Here is a 26986-nt window from a genome sequence, read left to right as displayed (position 1 = left end):
ATAAAAACTCCAACAGTAGAAGTAGACATTAGAAATTGCAGCATCATTCTATACAACTAAAAGATTTGTAGTATATCTTACTTCTCTATGTTTGCAGTTTTGCTAGATTGAAAATTGCAGTTCTGGGGATATAGGAGGAAAAGCAACTGGCCCAATAGGAACCCCAGGACTTATCCATTCAGATATATTTAATGTTGCATTTTCTTCAACTAGAGTGGAAGTACTGAATGAAAAAACTTTCGAGAAAATCTGAGAGATTGAGAATGTCTCATTTTTAACTATCAGTTACATAATGGTATAATATCTATAATTTCTACAAAGTGAAAATAATTTAGATAATTGTCATTTAATTTCAGTTATCTATCTTGAGGATAATAATCTGTGTAAAGAATTTTCCAGAATTGTACCAGCATATGTATCATGGACAGATACACATTTGAACCACTGTTGAACACATGAAGATTTTTTAAATAATCACAACTATATTACATTCAGATCTGGCAAGTTTCCAGAACTATTTCTGATGCTAATGGGTATGTTATTATATAAAGATTGTTGATAATTGATCATTCAGATGTGTGTCAGATGGGCAGAATAATCACTTTTGAAAAAACAGCATGTACTCTTTAATGAAATTCTGTATGAAAACAGTATTTTCCTTTGAAAGGTTTTAAAATAGTTACCTGGATAATTTCCTGCTCTATGTAGTGGCTTTAGGCTTCTATATGAAGGCCCAGTATAGGCAACTATAGCAATAAGATGAAAATTCCTAAAGAAAAGCCCATCTGTCCAAAATCTAATTTATTATTTGCCCCACTGCAAGGTTTTTTTAGGAATAAATTATTGAGTCCCATTCTCACAATGTTACTAGGTCTTAGTTCACAATAATCATTCCATTCTTGTAAGATGAGATCATGCTACACAGCCAAATATAGACATCAAAATAACATGTTTACACAGGCCAAGGGCATCCTGAAATAATCTGTTCCTTCCTAATTGTGATCATAACTAATATTATTATCTGGGTCAAAGTGTAATGAGGGAATTTTAACAAGCTATTTATTTATTTCTTCAAAGTAGAAAATGTTTCAAGTAATTAAATATTTAAGTTCATACTTAATTCATACTCTAATACTCATAAATTATGTTATTCTTAATAAGTATAAATTAGAGATTTTATTCCATATTTTTATTTGCAAATATATTCAAACATTTTTAAGGCTACATGATTTCTATGAAATGTGAAGTGAAAGTGTTAGTGACACAGACGTGTCCTACTCTTTGAGACCCCATGAGTCACCAGGACCCCGTAACTCACCAGGCTCCTCTCCATGGAATTCTCCAGGCAAAAATACTGGAGTGGGTAGACATTTCCTTCTCCAGGGTATCTTCCCCACCCAGGGATCAAATCCAGGTCTCCTGCTTTGCAGGTGAGTTCTTTACTGTCTGAGCCACCAGAGAAGCCTTTATAGATCTATACATGTAACTAAATTTCACCTAAACACAATCAAACCCTGCTCACTCATTTCATAACTTGTTAAAACAGGCAAAATGAAAATAAACCCTGATTTATAATACTGCAGAAGCTTTTTTGTAGGTACTCTTAAAATCACATAACTGTGCAGCAGACTGAAACCTTAGAAGCCAACCAGCTGTGCATACATCTTCTTTCTATACACGAGAATACTGAATCTGGTAGAAATTATGATATTCATCTAAAGTCCTAGACCTAACTTAAAGAAATTAAGCTCCTGACTCCCGTACCAATATTATCAGTTCAGTTTAGTTTAGTCGCTCAGTCATGTCTAACTCTTTGCAACCCCATGGACTGCAGCACGCCAGGCCTCCCTGTCCATCAACAACTCCCAGAGCTTGCTCAAACTCATGTCCATTGAGTTGGTAATGCCATCTAACCATCTCATCCTCTGTTGTCCCCTTCTCCTCCTGCCTTCAATCTTTCTCAGCATAAGGGTCTTTTCCAATAAGTCAGTTTTTTGCATCAGGTGGCCAAAGTATTGGAGTTTCAGCTTCAGCATCAGTCCTTCCAATGAATATTCAGGATTGATTTCCTTTAGGATGGACTGGTTGGATTTCCTTGCAGTCTAAGGGACTCTCAGGAGTCTTCTCCAACACCACAGTTCAAAAGCATCAATTCTTCAGCACTCAACTTTCTTTATAGTCCAACTCTCACATCCATACATGACTACTGGAAAAACCATAGCTTTGACTAGATGTACCTTTGTTGGCAAAGCAATGTCTCTGCTTTTTAATATGCTGCCTATGTTGGTCATAACTTTTCTTCCAAGGAGCAAGCATCTTTTAATTTCATGGCTGCACTCACCATCTGCAGTGATTTTGGAGCGCAAGAAAATCAAGTCTGTCACTGTTTGCATTGTTTCCCCAACTATTTGCCATGAAGTGATGGGACCAGATGCCGTGATCTTAGTTTTTTGAATGTTGAGTTTTAAGCCAGCTTTTTCAGTCTCCTCATTCACTTTCATCAAGAGGCTCTTCAGTTCTTCACTTTCTGCCATAAGGGTGGTGCCATCTGCATATCTGAGGTTATTGATATTTCTCCTGGCAATCTTGATTCCAGCTTGTGTTTCATCCAGCCTGGCATTTCACAAGATGTACCCTGCGTATAAGTTAAATAAGCAGGGTGACAATACACAGCCTAATACTAATCTTATAATGATGCCTTCTTTTAAATTATTAACTGGTAATGTCAATATCAATATGATGTCAAGACATAAATTTAAAATCACTTATTTTAAATTAATATGGAAGATGTGAACTTTCATAGACATGTGGGTGTGCAGTTTATGATTGTAATCTTTTGGTAGACTATTGGCATAAAAGATTTTTAGCTTCATTTCTTGTTTAGAAGCAATTCTATTTCACTCACTATTCCTCTTTCTCATTGAGCAACAACAAACTTCTCTGTCTCTTCCATGTTACAACCCATCATATAGCCTAGATAGTGGGTAGTGAAATGTAATAAGCAAACTCATGTTTTGGAATAAATGTGAATTTGTACTCATTGCTGAATCTGTCTGTCTTGATGGAAGTTAATCTCTTGAGAGTTTCCTCCTTTTTAAAATTGACTTACTGATGTCTATCTCATAGCGTTTGGGTAGTTTGAAATAGTTGGTACAAAGTCTAACTTAGAATGAGTTCTCAACATTCTCTATTATTTGAAACATTCTCCACCTCTTTTTCAAGAGATGTTTCAGTTATAATATGTTTGACTCCTTTCATCCTTTCTTGTGGAACATGATTTTTAGATTCCTTACCCTCTGAATCACACTCCATGCAAGAGCCAATGTCCTTCTGAAACACTGTCTGACTTAAAATTTTGCCATAGATATAGGTGATTTTATTAAGGGTACTGATATTCTTGTTTAGTAAGATAGGGGTGCAAAATAGATCTGCCTCAATCCTAGTACTTATTTCTAAATAGACACTATGATTAGTTTACCTCTTTTCTTCTTCTATTTTTTTTTTTTTTGTAGCTGTACGTTTTTAACCTATATTGAACTTTTAACAATTAATTTGTTTCTACTTTTTTTACGTCATCACTTAGCAAACTGATTTTCCCACATACTATATGGGTATACTACATGTGTATAGCTGATTTTGAACCTCAGTTAAAGATATCTGCTAAATTCTGTTCATTTGGGCCAAACATTTCTGCTAGTTTAGACCACTTGGAATACTGACTTTACCTGAAACTCTATCCTTCCAAATTCTGAATCTTACTCTAGTGGGAAATTTTGCCTTATCCACTTTCACCCAAATCCCTGATGAGAGCATTGAAGAGGATAAGGTCAAAGACAGGAAACTGTCAGTCCATTCATCATCATAAGTCTTTGTTCACTACCTGTAGTTAATGATGCTAAATACTCCCTATTAAGTATGACCATTACTACAGGTTTTTGTACACACTCTTTATTTTGTTAAGGGAATTGCCTTCTATTTCTAGTGTGATAAAAGTTTTTATCAAGAATATATAAAAGAAGTTGGTTTAGTGTGTATGTATGTGTTCATGCACATGTGTGTGCATCTCCTGTCATAATCATGATGTTCTTTCTCCTCTGATAATGTGAATAATATTAATGTTCCAATAGTATTGCAACAAGTCATTCTTGAGTTCTCTCTTATCTCTGGCTTTTTTCTTTTAATATACATTTTTACATTGTTGGAATCAATTTGGTGATATTTTGGTTTGGTGTTTGGATCTGCATTCATGAAGGATTTGGCCTGTTTTTGTCAAATTTTGTTGATAAGTTTATCAAGTAATCTATTGAGAAGGATTTCCTTAAAAAGCTTTTATGATTTTAAAGTGATCTGCTCATGAAGTATTTGAAAGAATTCATTTGCAAAATAATATGGATGTATTTGCAGATATATTTGCCTATTTTATCAGAAAAATAATATCCCAATGCACACTTATTTTCCCCAAACTTATAATTTTAATAATCTTATAAACTATGGAATTTTGAGAAAATAGTACATTAGATACCTATATTTTATTCCCTTCACCTTACCAATTATTAGCACTTTGTCCTTTGTATTTTTCATATATATAAATTCACACACACACATATATACATGTATATCTGTCTTTATATTTATGCTTTGTTTTGCTGAACCTCTTGAAAGCAATCACACACTTCACCCATAAATATTTCAGAATGCATCTTCTAAGAATAGGTCATTGTCCCAGAAAATCACACTATTTTCATGCTTAAGAATATCTATACAAATCCGAAATGTTATATAAAATATACTCCATATTCATATTTATTTGGTTGTTACAAAATGTTTTTCAGATGTTTTATATTTCTTGGATCCAGGATCCAATCAAGTCTTACACATTTCCTTTGTATATTATTCCATTTCAACTCTGAATTTAGAATGTTTCCCATGTTATACTGCTGTTGTTATTTCGTTTTCATGACTGGCATTTTTCTAAAGTCTAGGACAGTTTATTATATAATGTCCGATATTCTGTATTTGTCTGATGATCAGGTCCAGTGTGGTATAAATATCTTAGCATAAATATAAGTAATTTTGTGGGGGTTTTAGTAGTGAATCACATTAGTAGTCATATGGTGTCAGATATATTTCAATTACTAGTGTTACGTCAAGCACCTATTTCTATGATGTAGTAATGATGAGGATTCTGAAACTGTAAAAAGTTATCAGCCAAACAAGCATATTTCACTTGTGAGAATGTTGTGGCTATGTACTCTTTACTTCCTAATGAAAATTTATTTAAATACTTCCAGTTTTATACTTGTTTTAAAATAGTTGATATTATTTAAAACATTATATATAATGTTTTAAATATTAAATATTTATATAAAATAAATATTTATAAATATAATATAAATATATACATATTAAAATATTTATATATATATGCCTTGTAGGATTTTGAAGTATTTTAACTTCAAAATCCTTCTGGTGGCTCAGACGGTAAAGTGTCTGCCTATATTGCGGCAGACCCAGGTTCAATCCCTGGGTCAGGAAGATCTCCTGGAGAAGGAAATGGCAATCCACTCCAGTACTCTTGCCTGGAAAATCCCATGGATGGAGGAACCTGGTAGGCTACACTCCATGGGGTTGCAAAGAGTTGGACACAACTGAACGACTTCACTTTCTTTCTTTTCTTATCTTTTTAAGGTACTTCTTAGGCTAAAAATGTGGGTGGGCGGGGTGTGAAACAATGAACTATATAATTATGTGACATTTCCCACACAAGCTTGCTTTAGATAGAAATGTACATGATAGAAGGATGGATTGATAGAATTTATCTAACTGTTCCTTAGTTGGGGAACAGTTACACATTTTGTATGAATTAATGCTTCAAACTAAGACCTTGGTTACCTATACAGTTGGCCTTTGTATACTATATATCTGGGAAAAGGAGAACAGAAATTGAATACATCAAATTAACAGCTCTCATTTGAGTTACCCCTCCTGATTTCTGGACCCATATATTCATCTGTTTAATAGATATGTCCACTTGGTCTCCAAACAACACAAATTTGAATGTCTCAAATGACTACTCTTTTTGTTTTGTCCCTAACCTAAACTTTGTCCTTTATTTCACATACTGATGAATAAAATAATCACTATTCCTTATTCTGCCCTTAATCATTCCTCTGAACTAATAGCCACAGGTAGTCAAGTCACCAAGTTCTATTATTTTGTCTCATAAGGTCCCTCAAATCTCACTTTCAAGCTTGTAATTTCTGCCTTAATTTACAATCTCATCAAGTGTTTGCAGAGTAGTGACAATTTCCTAATTGGCCTACCTACCTCAAGCACCCGCATAAAGACTTTGTCTTATAGCATAGTTTGGATAGTCTTAGACAAAAAAAAAAAAAAAAAAAAAATCCAAGTTTTATTATTCTCATTTACATTTCTAAAAATCTATCAAAATCTTCATTGACTTAAAAGACAAATATCTTATTATATGACATACATGTTTCTTTCTTTTTTTTCCAGTTCTTTGCAAATGCCAAATGTATATCTATGCTTTAGTCACCATGACCAACCTGCAGAAATGTTTTAGGTTCCCAACTCTGTCATTCTTCCATGCATTATGCATGCATGCTTTTCTGTGCTAGGATTCCAGTGAAGGACAAAAGCAGACATATTCACTGTTTTCATAGAACTTAGAATGCAGATACTAATTTAAAAATGACAGAGATAAAAATTAAAGCCTTTGTTCTCCTGTAAACTAATGTGTGATCTTAGAAATTGAATTACCTCAGTAAATTCTCATTTTCTTTGCTATATAATGAAAATACTATTTCATAGCATTTCCTTGTAGGTTGAAAATCATAACAGAAGTAGTGTAATAAAAGAGAAACATGAGACCCATTCTATCAGAGATAAGGTTAAAACTAAGCTTTGTAACAAAGATTGACCTTTGGACAGTGAATAGAGAATGATTACAAAGAAAGGAATTAAAGAAGATTGAAATACTAAAGTGAATATAAAGGAAAAGAATATAACGAAGGGCCTCATTAAAAAGATGAAGTTTGAAGATGAATGGACAGCAAGATAAACTTGGAGAATGACTGTTAGGTGCCGGAAAGTGTAATCAGATCATTGATAAAAAACAGTTGTTGACTTAAAAAAAAGTGCAATGTGAGAGTTTGAGTTAAGTTTTATTTGAGGGAAAAATGAAGCCTATAGCCCAGAAGATAACATTTCGAATAGCTTTGAGAAACTGCTCCAAAGAGGTAGGGGGAGAGTCATTATGTACGTAATTTTGGAGAAGGGGGAGTACATGCAATCAAGCACACATTTTTTTGTAAAAAGTTTCTTCTAGTGTCTTGAAGGTTACACCTAGTCATGAAGAGTAGATGTTAGTGCTTTTAGTGCTTTTCTAGATATAAGGAGATACAAGAATTGAGCTTATAAAATTGGCTCCTGAAAACATCTATCTGAAGACATGTTTTGACAGTTTTTCCTAAAGGACAGAGTGCCTCATTTCTGTTTTCTACCCTGAACTTCTGTAAAGGGATGTTGAAGATCAGCAGATATAGCAGTACATGATCTAATCCTTGCAGAGGTAGATGGCAAGTAATCATGGCAACTGCTAATTTGTAGTTGACACAGATATGGATCCAGAAATTGGGCAAAAGAAAGGATGTTAGAGTCATTCTTCTAGAAGTGACAGCTATGTCCTGATATGAGGTCCCTGATACAGTACAGACTGAAAAACACAAAGACTCAAGGACAAATTTTGGTGAGTGAACCCACTTATAAATGGAGAAAAAAGAAGCAAGCTTGAATGAAGTGAGGAGTAAAGGGATATAAAAAAAACTAGAAAGTATTGCAGTGTAACAGGAGTTAAGAGATTCAGTTATTGAGACCTCAGTTTTGTGAATTGCAGATTATCAGGGATCTGTGAGAGATCATTTTTTGGTAAAGAGGAGAATGAATATACAAGTTAGATCTCAATTAACTGAAGAGAATGGAAACAGCATAACAATAAAAGCAGTGACCATAGACTAGTTTGAGAAGTATTTCAGCATAAAGACATTTTAAAAGATAACTATATAAGGTGAAATCAAATGAGCTTTATGAAATCAAAGAAAAATCTCTAGGTGAATAGGAAGAAATATCATTATATGCCAAGAGGAAGGAGCTAGCAGAGAAGAAGTTTGAAAGTGACAAAGGGGATAATTCATAAAGCAAAATTCTTAAAATGTAGAAGGGGATACAATTTATAGCACAAAGGCTGAAGTTAGCCTTAAATGAGAATGGAATACCACAATTCCTTAAAGCTAATTAAAGTGGAAGAGAATGAAGGAAAGCTTGGTGAGTTTGGAGATGATGTTTGATGACTGTCTTATGAGCAGTGGTCATCTCGGGTGAGGTGGAAGGAGAGGAGATTGTAGATGACAGTGATGTTGCAAATGTAGAAATAGCTGCCTTTTGGAATATTTTAGTAGAAAACTACAAATAAGTAAAATAATTATTAGCCTGGCTAAAGTTAAAAACTCCCATTTGAACGCAGAGTTCCAAAGAATAGCAAGGAGAGATAAGACAGCCTTCCTCAAGTGATTAATGCAAAGAAATAGAGGAAAACAATAGAATGGGAAACACTAGAGATCTATTCAAGAAAATTAGACACACCAAGGGAAAATTTCGTGCAAAGATGGGCACGATAAAAGACAGAAATGATATGGACCAAACAGAAGCAGAAGATATTAAGAAGAGGTGGCAAGAACACAGTGTGGTGTGATCACTCACCTAGAGCCAGGCATCCTGGAATGTGAGGTCAAGTGGGCCTTAGGAAGCATCACTCACACCTATGGCTAGATCAACTAAACAGAAAATTAACAAGGAAACACAAACTTTAAATGATACAATAGACCAGTTAGACCCAATTGATATCTATAGGACATTTCACCCCAAAACAATGAATTTCACCTTTTTCTCAATCGCACACAGAACCTTCTCCAGGATAGATCACATCCTGGGCCATAAATCTAGCATTGGTAAATGCAAAAAAAATTGAAATCATTCCAAGTATCTTTTCTGACCACAATGCAATAAGATTAGATGTCAATTACAGGAGAAAAACTTTTAAAAATTCCAACATATGGAGGCTGAACAATACACTGCTGAATAACCAACAAATCACAGAACAAATCAAAAAAGAAATCAAAATATACATAAAAATGAATGAAAATGAAAAAAACAACAACACAAAACCTATGGGAAACTGTAAAAGCAGTGCTAAAGGGAAGGTTCATAGCAATACAGGCTTACCTCAAGAAATAAGAAAAAAGTCAAATAAATAACCAAACTGTACACCTAAAGCAACTAGAAAAGGAAGAAATGAGGAACCCCAGGGTTAGTAGAAGAAAAGAAATCTTAAAAATTAGGGTGGAAATAATGCAAAAGAAACAAAAGAGACCATAGCAAAAATCAACAAAGCCAAAAGCTGATTCTTTGAGAAGATGAATAAAATTGACAAACCATTAGCCAGATTCACCAAGAAACAAAGGGAGAAAAATCAAATCAACAAAATTAGAAATGAAAATGGAGAGATCACAACAGACAACACAGAAATACAAAGGATCATAAGAGACTATTATCAGCAACTATATGCCAATAAAATGGACAACTTGCAAGAAATGGACAAATTCTTAGAAAAGTACAACTTTCCAAAACTGAACCAGGAAGAAATAGAAAATCTTAACAGACCCATCACAAGCATGGAAATTGAAACTGTAATCAGAAATCTTCCAACAATCAAAAGCCTAGGACCAGATGGCTTCACAGCTGAATTCTACCAAAAATTTAGAGATGAGCTAACACCTATCTTACTCAAACTCAATTCCATTCACCATTGCAATGAAAAGAATAAAATACTTAGGAGTATATCTACCTAAAGAAACCAAAGACCTATATATAGAAAACTATAAAACACTACTGAAAGAAATCAAAGAGGACACAAACAGATGGAGAAATATACCATGTTCATAGATCAGAAGAATCAATATAGTGAAAATGAGTATACAATCCAAAGTAATCTATAGATTCAATGCAATCGCTATCAAGCTACCGACGGTATTTTTCATAGAACTAGAACAAATAATTTCATAATTTGTATGGAAATACAGAAAACCTCAAATAGCCAAAGCAATCTTGAAGAATGGAACTGGAGGAATCAACCTGCCTGACTTCAGTCTCTACTACAAAGCCACAGTCATCAAAGACAGAATGGTACTGGCACAAAGACAGAAATAAAGATCAATGGAACAACATAGAAAGTCCAGAGAGAAATCCACGCACTTATGGACACCTTATCTTTGACAAAGGAGGCAAGAATATACAGTGGAGAAAAGACAATCTCTTTAACAAGTGGTGCTGGGAAAACTGGTCATCCGCTTGTAAAAGAATGAAACTAGAACACTTTCTAACACCATACACAAAAATAAACTCAAAGTGGATTAAAGATCTAAATGTAAGACCAGAAACTATAAAACTCCTAGAGGAAAACATAGGCAAAGCACTCTCTGACATAAACCACAGAAGGCTCCTCTATGACCCACCTCCCAGAATATTGGAAATAAAAGCAAAAATTAACAAATGGGGCCTAATTACAATTAAAAGCTTTTGCACTACAAAGGAAACTATAAGCAAGGTGAAAAGACAGCCTTCAGAATGGGAGAAAATATTAGCAAACGAAGCAACAGACAAAGGATTAATCTCAAAAATATACAAGCAACTCCTGCAGCTCAATTCCATAAAAATAAATGACCCAATCAAAAAGTGGGCCAAAGAACTAAACAGACATTTCTCCAAAGAAGACATACAGCTGGCTAACAAACACATGAAAAGATGCTCAACATCACTCATTATCAGAGAAATGTAAATCAAAACCACAATGAGGTACCATTTCACACCAATCAGAATGACTACTATCCAAAATTCCACAAGCAATAAATGCTGGAGAGGGTGTGGAGAAAAGGGAAACCTCTTACACTGTTGGTGGGAATGCAAACTAGTGCAGCCACTATGGAGAACAGTGTGGAGATTCCTTCAAAAACTGGAAATAGAACTGCCATATGACCCAGCAATCCCACTGTTGGGCATACACACTGAGGAAACCAGAATTGAAAGAGACATTGTACCACAATGTTCATCACAGCACTGTTTATAATAGCCAGGACATGGAAGCAACCTAGATGCCCATCAGCAGACAAATGGATAAGAAAGCTGTGGTACATATACACAATGGAATATTACTTATCCATTAAAAAGAATACATTTGAATCAGTTCTAATGAGGTGGATGAAACTGAAGCCTATTATACAGAGTGAAGTAAGCCAGAAAGAAAAATACCAATACAGTATACTAATGCATATATGTGGAATTTAGAAAGATGGTAACAATAACCCTATATGTGAGACAACAAAAGAGACACACATGTATTGAACAGTCTTTTGGACTCAGTGGGAGAGGGCGAGGGTGGGATGATACAGGAGAATGACATTGAAACATGTAAAATATCATATGTGAAATGAACCACCAGTCCAGGTTCAATGCATGATACAGGGTGGTCGAGGCTTGTGCACTGGGATGACCCAGAGGGATGGGATGGGGAGGGAGGTGGGAGGGGTGTTCAGGATGGTGAACACATGTACACCCATGGCAGATTCATATCAATGTATGGCAAAACCAATACAATATTGTAAGGTAAAAAAATAAAAAATTAAATAAAAATAAAATAAAATTCTCTGTTAAAAAAAAAAAAAAAGGAAGCATCACTACAAGAAAAGCTAAGGGAGGAGATGGAATTCCAGTTGAGCTCTTTCAAATTGTAAAAAATGATGCTATTACAGTGCGGCATGCAATATGCAAGCTAATTTGGAAAACTCAGCTGTGGCCACAGGATTTGAGAAGGTCAGTTTTTATTCCAATCCCAAAGAAAGGCAATGCCAAAGAATGCTCAAACTACCACACATTTGCACTCATCTCACAGGCTAGCAAGTAAGGCTCAAAATTCTCCAAGCCAGGCTTCAGCAGTTCATGAACCATGAAATTCCAGATGTTTAAGCTGGGTTTACAAAGGCAGAGGAACCAGAGATCAAATTGCCAACATCCGTTGGATATCGAAAGAGCAAGAGAGTTCCAGAAAATCATCTACTTTTGCTCTATTGACGATGCCAAAGCCTTTGACTGTGTGGATCACAACAACTGTGGAAAATACTTCAAGAGATGCAAATAAGAGCACCACCTGCCTCTTGAGACTCTGTAGGAAGGTCAAGAAGCAACAGTTAGAACTGGACATGGAACAACAGACTGGTTCCAAATCAGGAAAGGGGCACGTCAAGGCTGTATATTGTCACCCTGATTATTTAACTTATATGTACAGTACATCATGCAAAATGCCAAGCTGGATAAAGCACAAGCTGGAGTCAAGATTGCTGAAAGAAATGTCAATAACATCACATATGCAGATGACAATACCCTTACGGCAGAAAGTGAAGAACTAAAGAGCCTGTTGATGAAAGTGAAAGAGGAGAGTGAAAAAGTTGGCTTAAAGTTCAACATTCAAAAAACTAAGATCACAGCATCTGGTCCCATCACTTCATGGCAAATAGTTGGGGAAACAATGCAAACAGTGACAGACTTGATTTTCTTGTGCTCCAAAATCACTGCAGATGGTGAGTGCAGCCATGAAATTAAAAGATGCTTGCTCCTTGGAAGAAAAGTTATGACCAACATAGGCAGCATATTAAAAAGCAGAGACATTGCTTTACCAACAAAGGCCCATCTAGTCAAAGCTATGGTTTGTCCATTAGTCATGTATGGATGTGAGAGTTGAACTATAAAGAAAGCTGAACACTGAAGAATTGATGCTTTTGAACTGTGGTGTTGGAGAAGACTCTTGAGAGTCCCTTAGACTGCAAGGAAATCCAACCAGTCCATCCTAAAGGAAATCAATCCTGAATATTCATTGGAAGGACTGATGCTGAAGCTGAAACTCCAATACTTAGGCCACCTGATGTGAAAACTGGCTCATTTGAAAAGACCCTGATGCTAGGAAAGATTGAAGTTGGGAGGAAAAGGGGACTACAGAGGATGAGATGGTTGGATGGCATCACCGACTCAATAGACATGAGTTTGAGTAAACTCCGGGAGTTGGTGATGGACAGGGATGCCTGCGTGCTGCTATCCATGGGGTCACAAAGAGTCAGACATGACTGAGTGACTGAACTGAACTGAAAGTTAAAAACAGGAAATTGTCAACCAGGAAACTGATAGTGATACATCATTTTAATCTACAGCACCTGGGAATGAAGGAAATTAGGTGTTTACATGGGACCAGGACCAACAATGAGGGCTGAAAAGATGTTATATAATGTTACTTTGGAAGAAATCAGTTGGGAACCGTGTCATTAGAACAATAATAAGTAGGAACTTTGAGAGTTATCCAGGTTTGAGGTTGTGAATGTCAGTTAAGATAGAGGATTAGGGTAAAGAATATTTTAGACTTTTAGGAGGGACACAGGTAAAATGGTCAACTTTGAAGGTAAACAATGTGAAATCAAAAATAGAATTCAGTAAGTGTGAAAAAGTGTGAGATGGTAAAGAATCATATGCTGGTCTGGAAGTGAAATTTGTAGATATCTTAAAAGGAAAACATTTCTAAGTAGCAAATTATATTTGAATATAAAATATTGAAGCAGGAATTAAACTTTTGAGTTCTAGTTTATTGATCATCTGGTGATGTCCATGTGTAGAGTCTTCTCTTGTGTTGTTGGAAGACTGTGTTTACTATGACCAGTGTGTTCCCTTGGCAAAACTCTATTAGCCTTTTCCCTGCTTCATTTTGAACTCCAAGGCCAAATAAGCCTGTTACTCCAGGTATCTCTAGACTTCCTACTTTTGAATTCTAGTCCCCTATAATGAAAAGGACATCTCTTTTGGGTGTTAGTTCTAGAAAGTTTTGTAGGGCTTCATAAAACCGTTCAACTTCAGCCTCTTCAGCATTACTGGTTGGGGCATAGACTTGGATTACTGTGATGTTGAATGGTTCGCCTTGGAAAAGAACAGAGATCATTCTGCTGTTTTTGAGATTGAATCCAAGTACTGAACTTTGGACTTTTTGTTGACTATGAGAGCTACTCCATTTCTTCTAAGGGATTCTTGCCCACAGTAGTAGATATAATGGTCATCTGAGGTAAATTCATCCATTTCAGTCCATTTTAGTTCACTGATTCCTAAAATGTTGATGTTCAATCTTGCCATCTCCTGTTTGACCACTTCCAATTTGCCTTGATTCATGGACCTAAAATTCCAGGTTCCTATGCAGTATTGCTCTTTGCAGCATCGGGCCTTGCTTCCATCACCAGCCACATCCACAATTAGATGTTGTTTTTGCTTTGGCTCGTTCTCTTCATTCTTTCTGGGGTTATTTCTCCACTGATCTCCAGTAGCATATTGGACACCTACCAACCTGGGGTGTTTATCTTTCAGTGTCATATATTTTTGCCTTTTCATACTGTTCATGGGGTTTTTAAGGCAAGAATACTGAAGTGGTTTGCCATTCCCTTCTTCAGTGGAATAAGTTTTGTCAGAACTCTCCACCATGACCCATCCGTCTGGGTAGTGCTACACAGCATGGGTCAAAGATTATATTCTTTGCAGCCAAAGATGGAGAAGCTCTATACAATCAGCAAACACAAGACCAGAAGCTGACTGGGGCTCAGATCATGAAATCCTTATTGCCAAATTCAGACTTAACTTGAAGAAAGTAGGGGAAACCACTATACCATTCAGGTATGACCTAAATTAAATCCCTTATGATTTTACTGAGGAAGTGACAAATAGACTCAAGACATTAGATCTGATAGGCAGAGTGCATAAAGAACTATTGACAGAGGTTTGTGACATTGTACAGGAGGCAGTGATCAGGACCATCCCCAAGGGGGGAAAAAAAAAAAAACGTGCAAAAAGGAAAAATGGTGCAAAAAGGAAAAATGGTTGTCTGAGGAGGCCTTTTAAATAGCTGTGGAAAGAAGTGAAGCTAAAGGCAAAGGAGAAAAGGAAAGATATACCAATTTTAATGCAGAGTTCCAAAGAATAGCAAGGAGAGATAAGAAAGCCTTCCTCAGTGATCAATGCAAAGAAATAGAGGAAAACAAGAGAATAGGAAAGACTAGAGATCTCCTCAAGAAAATCTCTATACCAAGGGAACATTTCATGAAAGATGGGCACAATAAAGGACAGAAATGGTATGGACTTAACAGAAGCAGAAGATATTAAGAAGCGGTGGCAAGAATACACAGAAGAACTATACAAAAAAGATCTTCATGACCCAGATAACCATGATTGTGTGATCACTCACCTAGAGCCTGACATCCAGGAATGTAAAATCAAGTGAGCCTTAAGAAGCATCACTCCAAGAAAGCTAGTGGAGGTGATGGAATTTCAGTTGAGATATTTCAAATCATAAAAGATGATGCTGTTAAAGTGCTGCACTCATTATGCCAGCAAATTTGGAAAACTAAGCAGTGGCCACAAGACTGGAAAAGGTAAGTTTTCATTCAAATACCAAGGAAAGGCAATGTCAAAGAAGGCTCAAACTACAGCACAATTGCATGCATCTCACACACATAGCAAAGTTAGGCTCAAAATTCTCCATGCCAGGCCTCTACAGTACGTGAACTGTAAAATATTCCAGATGTTCAAGCTGGATGTAGAAAAGGCAGAGGAACCAGAGATTAAATTGCCAACATCGTTTGGATCATTGAAAAAGCAAGAGAGTTCCAGAAAAACACCTACTTCTGCTCTATTGTCTATGCCAAAGCCTTTGACTAAGTGGATCACCACAAACTGTGGACAATTCTTAAAGAGACAGGAATACCAGACCACCTGACCTGCCTCCTGAGAAATCTGTATGCAAGACAAGAAGCAACAGTTAGAAGTGGACATGGAATAACAGACTGGGTCCAAATTGGGAAAGGAGTACATCAAGGCTGTATATTGTCATCCTGTTTAATTAACTTATGTGCAGAGTACATCATACAGAATGCCAGGCTGGATGAAGCACAAGCTGGAATCAAGATTTCCGGGAAAAATATCAATAATATCAGATATGCAGATGACACCACCCTTATGGCAGAAAGTGAAGAAGAACTAAAGAGCCTCTTAATGAAAGTGAAAGAGGACAGTGAAAAAGTTGGCTTAGAACTCAACATTTAAAAAATTAAGATCATGGCATCTGGTCCCATCACTTCATGGTAAATAGATGGGGAAACAATGGACACAGTGATAGACCCATCAGCTCCAAAATCACTGCAGATGGTGAGTGCAGCCATGAAATGAAAAGATGCTTGCTCCTTGGAAGAAAAGCTATGACCAACCTAGACAGCATACTAAAAAGCAGAGACATTACTTTGCAAACATTTGCAAACATTACTTTGCAAAAAAAAGGTCTGTCTAGTCAAAGCTGTGGTTTTTCCAGTAGTCATGCATGGGTGTGAGAGCTGGACTATAAAAAAACTGAGTGCTGAAAAACTGATGCTTTTTTGAACTGTGGTGTTGGAGAAGACTATTAGGAGTCCCTTGGACTGCAAGGAGATCCAACCAGTCCATCCTAAAGGAAATCAGTCCTGAATATTCATTGTAAGGACTGATTCTGAAGCTGAAACTCCAATATTTGGCCACCTGAGTTGAAGAACTGACTTATTGGAAAAGACCCTGATGCTGGGAAAGATTGAATTTGGGAGGAGAAGGGGACAACAGAGGATGAGATCGTTAGATGGCATCTCTGACTCGATGGACATGAGTTTGAGTGAGCGCCACAATTCAGTAATGGACAGGGAAGGCTGGAGTGCTATAGTCCATGGGGTCTCAAACAGTCAGACATGACTAAGCGACTGAACTGACTCTAGTTTATTAGCCTCAGAGTCTAATACACAGAATAAATATTTTTATATCTTGATGAGATTTACCTTCAGTTTCAGCTTGAATCCCACTTCCTTAGAGGCAAATTTTACATTGATGTATTTGTAGGAAAGTTAAATGATATGGATTCTGAATTTGAGTGTTAAATCTTAACTGGAAGTATATTTTGTATAAAATTTATCATGGAGACTATACCATCAAATGTTTCACTACCCTCTTTCCTTTTTAATTAATGGAGGGGTAAATAAATTGTGTTAACTCATGTTGCTTATCTGAATATTTTTTAAAGTACAGTATTGCTCTTAAATCAATAATTAATGTTTGAATGTAGCAAATGAATATAAAAATGCTCTGTGATATAACATGAGATGTTCTGTTATATTACAGTTAATGAGAGCTATTCTCAGAAAGACAGTTTATTTAATCTCATTAACAAATACCATAAGTTGGCTAAATATGGAATGCCCTAATGAATGGTTTACAGCTTTCATGTGAGGGACTTATGAGTCTGTTAATGTGTCCTGATTATTAGATATAAATTAATCTAAAACAAACAATCAAATATTTGCAAAATGTTTGTCTAAGTGCTTTTTGCCCATTAGAAAAAAGGGACACCATAGAGAGCTATTTGATGCTGCCAAATACCATTAGTTATTAATAAATACAACTGTAAATATTTGACTTTTCCTCTGAAGGTTTCAGATGACTATGGTGCAAATAGTTACTCTGGAGACAGTTTGAAGCTCTCCAAGTAGATTGTTTCTTTCCACTTTACTGAAAAACAATTTTAAACATTTGTACAATATTTGTACAAATAGTAAAAATATTTGTACACCCAAAAGATTGATATCTTTATAAAAATAAAATATTGTAAAATATTTTTAAACAAAATGTATTAATATAAAAAAGAATGATTTTAATTTTTAAAAATTGGAAACATTACTCTGGAACAACTTCTACATGTTGTTCTCATCACTGGTTATCTGAAAGAAGTTGTTTTTTTTTTTTTTTCTAATTATGCTTTGCAAGTTTTAATTGTAACATAATTATTCCAGGGGACTTGTGTAAGTGATCATATCCACAGACAAGCATTGACTCTACTGGTGTAATTGAAATATAAAATAGAGCTTCTACACTTGATGAATTTATACTCTAGCCAGTGACTGAGGAACACCTCCCATTTTCTGCATCCTTTCCCACTCATATATAGAAATGATTTTAAAAATAAAAAGACCTATTTAAACAGAATACATGTAAGAACTTTGATATAGCATGAATCTTATGTCCTCTTTCCTCTTGATATACATAAAAGGATGTACATATATATATATGTACATTGCATTACTTGATAATTACATAAAATTAATGTACATGCACATATACATTAAAAAGGATACTGTGATGTTTACAAGATAGCACGTAGAAAAATAAAGAATAAATGGCTTTAGAATTAAAGGAGTACAGCACCAGTATTGAGTAGTCCATGGCAGTGCTGGAAATCAATGGCTGAAAGCTCATTACACTATCATAGCTGAAAATTGTAGAATGAATGAGGCAAGGTTTCAGAGATGATGAAAAAACAAAGCTATTTTTCCCCTCTACTTTGGAGCTCTGAATTTATCTAGCTCATGTGATGAAAATTGTAAAAGTTAAAAAAAAAGAAGTAATGTGTTAAATAAATAAATTTTAACTGAAATTTGAAATAATAAATTTAACAAAAGGAGATATAGGAAAAACAGAAACATGAATTACAATGATCTCACAATGAAAAGACAGGTATTTCTTTTGAATGGAATTGAAGTGTGATCAAACATCTGTAAATTAAGATTTTTTTTTTAATTTAAAATTAAACAATACAGTAACAGCTTATACATTAGCATTTGTTTTTTCTTACTAAAATGCACTCTTTCTAGGGCACCTTTACAGGATAATCAAAAAAAAATACGTTCCATGGCATTATTGTCTTGATAGCAGTTTTATCAAATAAGCCAGGAATGTTATGTCATCTCCAGTGTTTCCTAGAAGTCTACTTTTTTCTATAGAAAGAGATTTGGCATCTCTTGCATAGTTTTACTGAATATCTGAAAGGTAGAATAAAAGGGAGTCTGTCTTCAAGGTGATCCTTTAGTTGTAAAGTGTACTTTGATATAGATAGCTCTTCAAATTAAGTGAAATCTTGTGTTCAGTGATACCAAATAGTACATCTACTTCACAGCATGTGTTAACTTGGAAAGTTGTGTTGTGTTTAAGCACCTCGAAATTCACTGGATAACAAGAGGATCAACATCAATAATGAATTCTGTTGAAAATGTTTTTTTCAGATTTCTATAAATTTAAGATTTCTGTTTTTATAAAAGTAGAGCTAGACTCAAGTTCTGATTTCTACCAAGGCTCTCCTGGTTGGTCCCACAGGACATACACTCATTGCTTAAAAACAGTTGTTCAGACAAGACTGATGAATGAGAATCATTGTTTCAATAATGGGAGAAATTAGATTTCATTAGTGAGGGGATTTGAGGGTGGGAAGGTTTACTTTGGTTCTACTGAATGCTTTTATGTATTAGTGAAGTCACTCAGTTGTGTCCGACTCTTTGTGACCCCATGGATTACCAGGCTCCTCCATCCATGGAATTTTCCAGGCAAGAGTACTGGAGTGGGTTGCCATTTCCTTCTCCAGGGGATCTTCCTGACCCAGGCATCGAACCTGGGTCTCCCGCATTGCAGGCAGACGCTTTACCATCTAAGCCACCAGGGAAGCCCCTTTATATATTAACAAGGCTAATTTGAATATAAAGATAATAGGTTAGATAATTTGCTTTCAATTCAAAACATGAGAATCAAAGCAGAGTTATTACAAGATTTTATTGTTTTGAACTTTGACAACTTCATCATTAGATATAGAACTCATATGATTTTCTTGGTGGCTCAGTCGGTAAAGAATCTGCCTGCAGCACAGGAGACCAGGGTTCAGTCCCTGTTTCAGCAAGATTCCACTCCAGTATCATTGCCTGGAAAATCCTTTGGACAGAGGAGCCTAGTGGACTATAGTCCATGGGGTCACAAGAGTCAGACACGACTCAGTGACTAAACTACCACACAAAATTCATAGAGTCCAGAGGGAAAACTTAGTCAAGGGTTTGAAATATCACCGAATGGGGAAAGCTACAGAGAATTTGATTCCTGTGTAAATAAGATGTGACCAAGAAGTCCAGTGACATATTGTTGGAACCAAATGAATCCAAATGTATGGTAACACTGGAGATGAATTTATGCAATTGTGATTGTCTTAGGGTATTAAAAGATGTAATAGTACCACTAAAATTCTTTGCATATCTTCTATAACATTACCCTTTCCTCTTTATGTAGCCCATCACTTTAATCTAAAAATAATTTGTATATTGAAAATATCTATTCTTTTGAAATCTTATTCAAACATGGGGATTCTCTGTGTATTGTGTTACTAGTCTTGTGCCACGGTTCTTAGTACAAGAGGGACACAGAATGTACTTGCTGGAATGTTTGGTGTTCCCTCTCATCTTTTATTTGTTTTCTCTATGTCCACTTATTACTTACACTCTTGATCAAAGTCTCAGAATACTCTGGAGCATTAGGGAAGTAGCATTTGGTAGTTTCATAAGAGCTGACCTCTACATCTTTCTAACTTACCAATCTCTCTTGGTAGTTACTTGTAAGTGCTGTGGGTGTGAGGCCTCAGGAATTGGGCATAAAGAGGGAAAATATTTCCTTTCCTTGGAAGAGCAAGTGCTGGGAAACTTATAGTCGGTTTCTGAGATACTCTTGCCACTGGGAGCAAATTAGACATGGTAAAAGAACACACAGACACAAATGAGAATATTTTTTTTGTGTCAAAGAGTCACATTTCTGAAATAAAATGGAGTGCTTTTGTGTATAATGAAGAGCAGGAGGAACATATAACTATGATTAAATTGAAGTTCTTGTTTTATACTCTTTTCATAGGTCTTTATTTTATTCCAAAATTGTATTTATCTTCTAGGGACTGTGACATGTTTAGAAAAATGCATGATATATAAATTATATTCATTCTTTCAGTTCATTGAACATTTATTAAATTCATAGTTGTGGTTAAATAGTGTGCTGAATTTTGAGGGAATAAAAAATAGAAGAGACATAATTCCTGACCTAAATGAATATTTAAATATCTTTTAAGGATTTAAATGGAGTATTTTTCAATTATACAGACAATATTCAAAAGTCTGAATAATATTATTAGTATATTTTGAAGTACTTTATCATTACTCTCTAAATAACTTGACTAATTGGTTTTAACAGTATAAGTAATTAAATAACATATTAGTGTTAATACCAAACAAAATATTTCCAAACAACATAAATCTTTGTAACATGTAATTAAAGGATTTTTTCCATATTAAAAAGTTGATATTGAGAAAATGACTAGAGTACAATAAAATAAAAAATGTCCATGAGTTTTTTAATAATAAAAGATTATTGACATAGAGAAATTGAGTCATCTAATAAATATTTGTCTCTCTGCTTAATAAAAGACATGCAATAAAATGCTAAGCAAAAAAGTAAATATTTACAGAGCACACATAAAATCAATTTCGAAACACATTTTCGTAATAAATCTCCCATATGGTAATACCCTTGAAATTAAAGTTTGAGAAAAGTAAATACATCACAGTTGAAAAAATAGCGGGGTTTGAAAGGCAAAAGGAAAAAAGGATATTACCTAATAACAGCAACTTTACAGTTCTTGCATCTCGCTCAGCATCTTCCTGAAGCTTTTTCTCCAATTCTTTTGATCTTTTGGCTGACTCCTTGCTCTCTGAACTAATTCCACTTCCCATCTTGTAGTGTTGGATGCTTGTCAGTTTATTTGCTCAAACTTTTTGGAATGTAGAGGGCAGCTGGTGCTCTGGTTTGGACATAGGATGCAATGCTCTGCTGAAGTACCCAACAGCCCATTCCCTCATTTTCTAAGACTCTGCTTTGACTAAGGAGATGCTGTCACCTGACAAACGGTAGAACCACACAGTCCTGTGGCAGCTAAAGAGAAAATTCATTATGCTTTCAAAGTGGTTACCTCTGGCACTCCTTCAAACTGCTCATCTTCCTTAAAGAATAGCATACAATAATGTAGAAAGTTATGAAAATCTGTGCATTAAAGATAATCTGAAATGGACAATTCAAATAGTGTTTATCACTAATAGGCAATCTTTATTGCACGATTTAAAGTTATAATTACTAACAAACAAACTTGTGTCTTATCTTTAGGTATATGAGTCTTCAGATTCTTCATAATCACTATGATATCACTATCAGAATATTTATATTGAATCACCCAGATTTATAGTTTCACTATGTTTAGAGTATGACTCAAAATGATTGAGACACTCTTAGTATCTGTCAGCTAACTAGAAAACCTTTTCATTAAAAAAAAAATACACATAGTTCTTAGATCTATACACATTGCTATGTTGCCAAACATAGAATTCAACACACAGTGCTCTTAAATTATTTATTTTTGTCTCATAGGATCAATTTCTATAAATTGAGCTTTTACTGCTTGTGAGAAAGTCAATCCATCACCATTAATTGAGGGTCCGCTTGGTGTAGACACTGAAATGTGTTTGATTCAGGCAGTGCATTAACTCTTTGGGGTCATTAAGGAACAGCTGTTGTGCTGGAAGGACTTTTATTGATTTGGTACTGAGGGAATAGAAAGGAATATTCTTTGTAACAATAGGTCATTTGGTTTTTCCTGAAAGGTAAGAATGGTAAATATACCTAAATATGTTCCATGCCTTTTGGCTACCCCAACAGACGTCATGTCCTTCTCGACAATCTGTGAGTTTGGAAACAGAGATTCTGTTATACAATTTTTTTTGTTTGTTTGTTTATAGGAAGCATAAAGCACTTAGATGGTCAAATTTTCCTTTTGATAGTCATGTTTTCCTTTTAAGCAGAGTTGGCTGCCTGTGGCAGCAGGCAAATCTCAGTGCACATTTTGGGATTTGTGGACGTGCCTAACCGGGAAATATTAGAATACAGTCAGTCCATCAGCATGTTAGTGCTGTTCTTGTGGGATCGTGGACAAACTCTGAACAGGTGTATTTTTGCATATTCATAGAACAAGGAAATAGACTGCCAAATTCAATACATAGTCCTGCTTTGTTTACTTTTTCACAAAAAATATTAGACTGTTAATACATAAGCATAGTCAAAACTTTCTGGATTTCATCTGCACAAGCCATGTTATGATAGTATAAAGATGTGGAAAGGTAGGTATGCAAAGCATGTGATGTTGCTTTTAAAATGCAAAGGGCCTGCCCCAAAGGAACAAGATTTGCACTGGCTAGTTTATTTATACTTGCTCATGAACACCGAGTCCATCCACACTAACAGCAATGCAAAAGAACACAAACATTAAAATCTTTTCCTTTTTGTTTTTACATCAAAATTGAATATAGAGTACCTGAATATAGAAGACTCATGTGTTCCATAGCAATTATGAATAGATAAGGTACTTCCTGTAACTGCATTCAAGTAAATTTACTCCCTATTTTTTTTGCCGGGGACATACCATGGCTTTGAAAGGGTATGAAATTTACTAAGACTTCTAAGTGGGCTACTGATGAAAACTGACCAACTCTTCAAGGAGTATAATTGTGTATTTTCTGCACTGTATACAATTACAAAATTCTACTTTGTTGTGTGACTCAGAATGTTTTATCTTCAACTTTATGAGATTGTTAAACGTGATTTTTTTTAATTAGTCGCTAAAATAATCTTGACATTAAATTCAAGGTGTATCTATATTTAGGGGAGGGAACCTGGGGAGAGCCAGAGAGAAGAGAAAGTCTTCTCATTCCTCTCCCTTGGGTGCTTGGAACTCAGCTTCACTAATGAGCTGTGGTTGTTAATACAGCTATTAATCCATGTTGCTTCACTTATCACTCACTATGCTTTTCTGGACCTAAGAAAATTATGGAAATAAAATAGTAAATTCTGTTAGAGTGAGTACAGTATTTTATTAGCTTAGGTATCCTCCATTGTATTTGACATAGTGCTAACTATTAGAAATATTCAAAAATTATTTTTTGTTAGTACACTGATAGAGACCTGGGACCTTCTTGTGTGTGCTCTGTTGAGGTGACAGCATGGTTGAATATTTCCAAGGTTCAGTGTCATGATGGGTCTGTCTCAACACCCTTGAAATTTAAAAGTGACTCAAAAAATCAACAAAAAGGCTAATTTTAGTCTGTGTGTGTGTACTATGTCGTGTCAGCCATGTCCGACTCTGTGCAACCCTATGGACTGCAGCCTGTCGGGCTCCTCTGTCCGTGGGATTCGCCAGGCAAGAATACTGGAGTGGGTTGCCATGCCCTCCTCCAGGGGATCTTCCCAACCCAGGGATCGAACCCACGTCTCTTACGTCTGCCTGCATTGGCAGGCGGGTTCTTTACCACTAGTGCCACCTGTGAAGCCCAATTTTACTCTGAAATAGTGTTCATATCTATAATTACAACCGTTAGCCCAATAAGTACATCTTTTCTTTCTTTCTTTTTTTTTTGTATCAGCCTTAAAAATAATACCAGCATACTACTCCCTTTCTATTATTAAACCTTGCTCTGTTGTGAGGGAAAATTGATAAAAGATGACTACAGGAAAAGATAACTAAATTAGTTGTTTTTGCTTTAGGAACTTTGTGGCCATAAATTTTGTTCCTTCTTTAAGAACCATAAAGCTGTCCAATTCAGTTCAGTTCAGTCCCTCAGTTGTGTCTGACTCTTTGTAACCCCATGAACCACAGCACGCCAGCATCAGGGTCTTTTCAAATGAGTCAGCTCTTTGCATCAGGTGGCCAAAGTATCCTATTATATTAGAGTTTTACATAGTGACCAACTAAAAAAGGTAGATTGCTGTACATACACACACACAAATATACACACATTGCATGCACAACCCACACACGCAGAGAAAGAAAGAGAATTGTATTGGAGAATCGTGGTCTTTTCAAATAATCATTGCAAAATAACTTCTAAGAACATTGTTGCCTTTAAAAAAAAATCACAGTATCAACCTGATCAGGAATATCTTCTGTGGGAACAGGCTGTGCAATAAAAACAACTGAGGAGGTAAAATACAGAGAATGAGTCCTCAGCTTTAAAAGTCACTGACAGACCACAAGCTTGAGTGATGTGGTGATTTTTCTTCTTGTTGTTTTTGGTCAGGTTCTCTATTGAGTCTTCAGACTGGCATATTAGTCTTTAAACCACTTGAATAATTGCTGTTTTACATTTATGTTTTAACATCTAGCTTGAGATATCCTGGGATTATTTCCCATTTGCTTTTATTTATTTATTTATTTTTATTATTATTATTTTTTTTTTCCAGTGGGTTTTGTCATACATTGATATGAATCAGCCATGGATTTACACGTATTCCCCATCCCGATCCCCCCTCCCACCTCCCTCTCCACCCGATTCCTCTGGGTCTTCCCAGTGCACCAGGCCCGAGCACTTGTCTCATGCATCCCACCTGGGCTGGTGATCTGTTTCACCATAGATAGTATACATGCTGTTCTTTTGAAATATCCCACCCTCACATTCTCCCACAAAGTTCAAAAGTCTGTTCTGTACATCTGTGTCTCTTTTTCTGTTTTGCATATAGGGTTATCGTTATCACCTTTCTAAATTCCATATATATGTGTTAGTATGCTGTAATGTTCTTTATCTTTCTGGCTTACTTCACTCTGTATAATGGGCTCCAGCTTCATCCATCTCATTAGGACTGATTCAAATGAATTCTTTTTAACGGCTGAGTAATATTCCATGGTGTATATGTACCACAGCTTCCTTATCCATTCATCTGCTGATGGGCATCTAGGTTGCTTCCATGTCCTGGCTATTATAAACAGTGCTGCGATGAACATTGGGGTGCACGTGTCTCTTTCAAATCTGGTTTCCTCAGTGTTTATGCCCAGAAGTGGGATTGCTGGGTCATATGGCAGTTCTATTTCCAGTTTTTTAAGAAATCTCCACACTGTTTTCCATAGAGGCTGTACTAGTTTGCATTCCCACCAACAGTGTAAGAGGGTTCCCTTTTCTCCACACCCTCTCCAGCATTTATTGCTTGTAGACTTTTGGATAGCAGCCATCCTGACTGGCGTGTAATGGTACCTCATTGTGGTTTTGATTTGCATTTCTCTAATAATGAGTGATGTTGAGCATCTTTTCATGTGTTTGTTAGCCATCTGTATGTCTCCCATTTGCTTTTAATATTGAGATTCCAACCTACATTTCTGGAGAGGTCTCTTTTGCCAGTATTACTGAGTCTTATACAGTTGGGTATTTACAGGTGGTGCTAGAGGTAAATTTTCCTGCCAATGCAGGGGACATAAAAGATGGGTGTTCAACCCCTGGGCTGGGACGATCCCTTGGAAGGGGAAATGGCAACCCACTCCGGTATTCTTGCCTGGAGAATCCCATGGACAGAGGAGCCTGGTGGGCTATAGTTCATGGGGTCATAAAGACTCGGATACGACTGAAGCAACTTAGCATGCAGCACACATAGAATCATCAAGCTGGATATCCCCTGACATGTGACCTATGGCTGACTTCCATAGTGGCTTCAGTGGCTCAGCTCCTTCTGGAAATTGTCGAAACAGGCTGCCATCTGCATTATTCTTTGTTTCCATATCTTATAGGAGGTGTTGACTTTAGGCTTTGGATCCCTGAGTGTTTTGAGTCCTAGCTCCCTTAGCAATAACCTTTATCTTTGTATATTCCCATGAAATTTGAGACAAACTATCCCTTCTTTTACTAATGGTACTCAAATATGTACTTCTGGGAGCCCTGTGCATGGTTTTGCCTTTTGAGAGTTCATGTCTTTGGGGACTCCTTGAGAGCAGTCTTTCTATCTTGAGGGAGTAGGGCAAAAGTTGCTGTTTCAAGTTAGCACATTCAGATGGTGCAAGAAGTTTACAGTACCAGCATTAAGCAGCTCTTATGTCTTTAGAGGTAAT

General features: G+C 35.9%; 1 protein-coding gene across 1 annotated transcript in view; it reads right to left on the bottom strand.

The window, feature by feature from the left end:
* Positions 1-21936, bottom strand: part of GNAT3 (G protein subunit alpha transducin 3) — a 56059-nt gene extending 34123 nt beyond the window's left edge. Inside the window, exon 1 of the mRNA XM_061166335.1 lies at positions 21689-21936. Coding sequence (XP_061022318.1) covers positions 21689-21806 — 118 coding nt within the window. The 5' untranslated portion in view covers positions 21807-21936. The remainder of the gene's footprint in view (positions 1-21688) is intronic.
* Between the last annotated feature and the right edge of the window lie 5050 nt (positions 21937-26986).

Source organism: Dama dama, chromosome 18 (assembly GCF_033118175.1).
Source record: "Dama dama isolate Ldn47 chromosome 18, ASM3311817v1, whole genome shotgun sequence".
Lineage (NCBI taxonomy): Eukaryota > Metazoa > Chordata > Mammalia > Artiodactyla > Cervidae > Dama > Dama dama.
The sequence above is the reverse complement of the archived record's forward strand: the minus strand, read 5'-3'. Positions and strand labels throughout refer to the sequence as shown.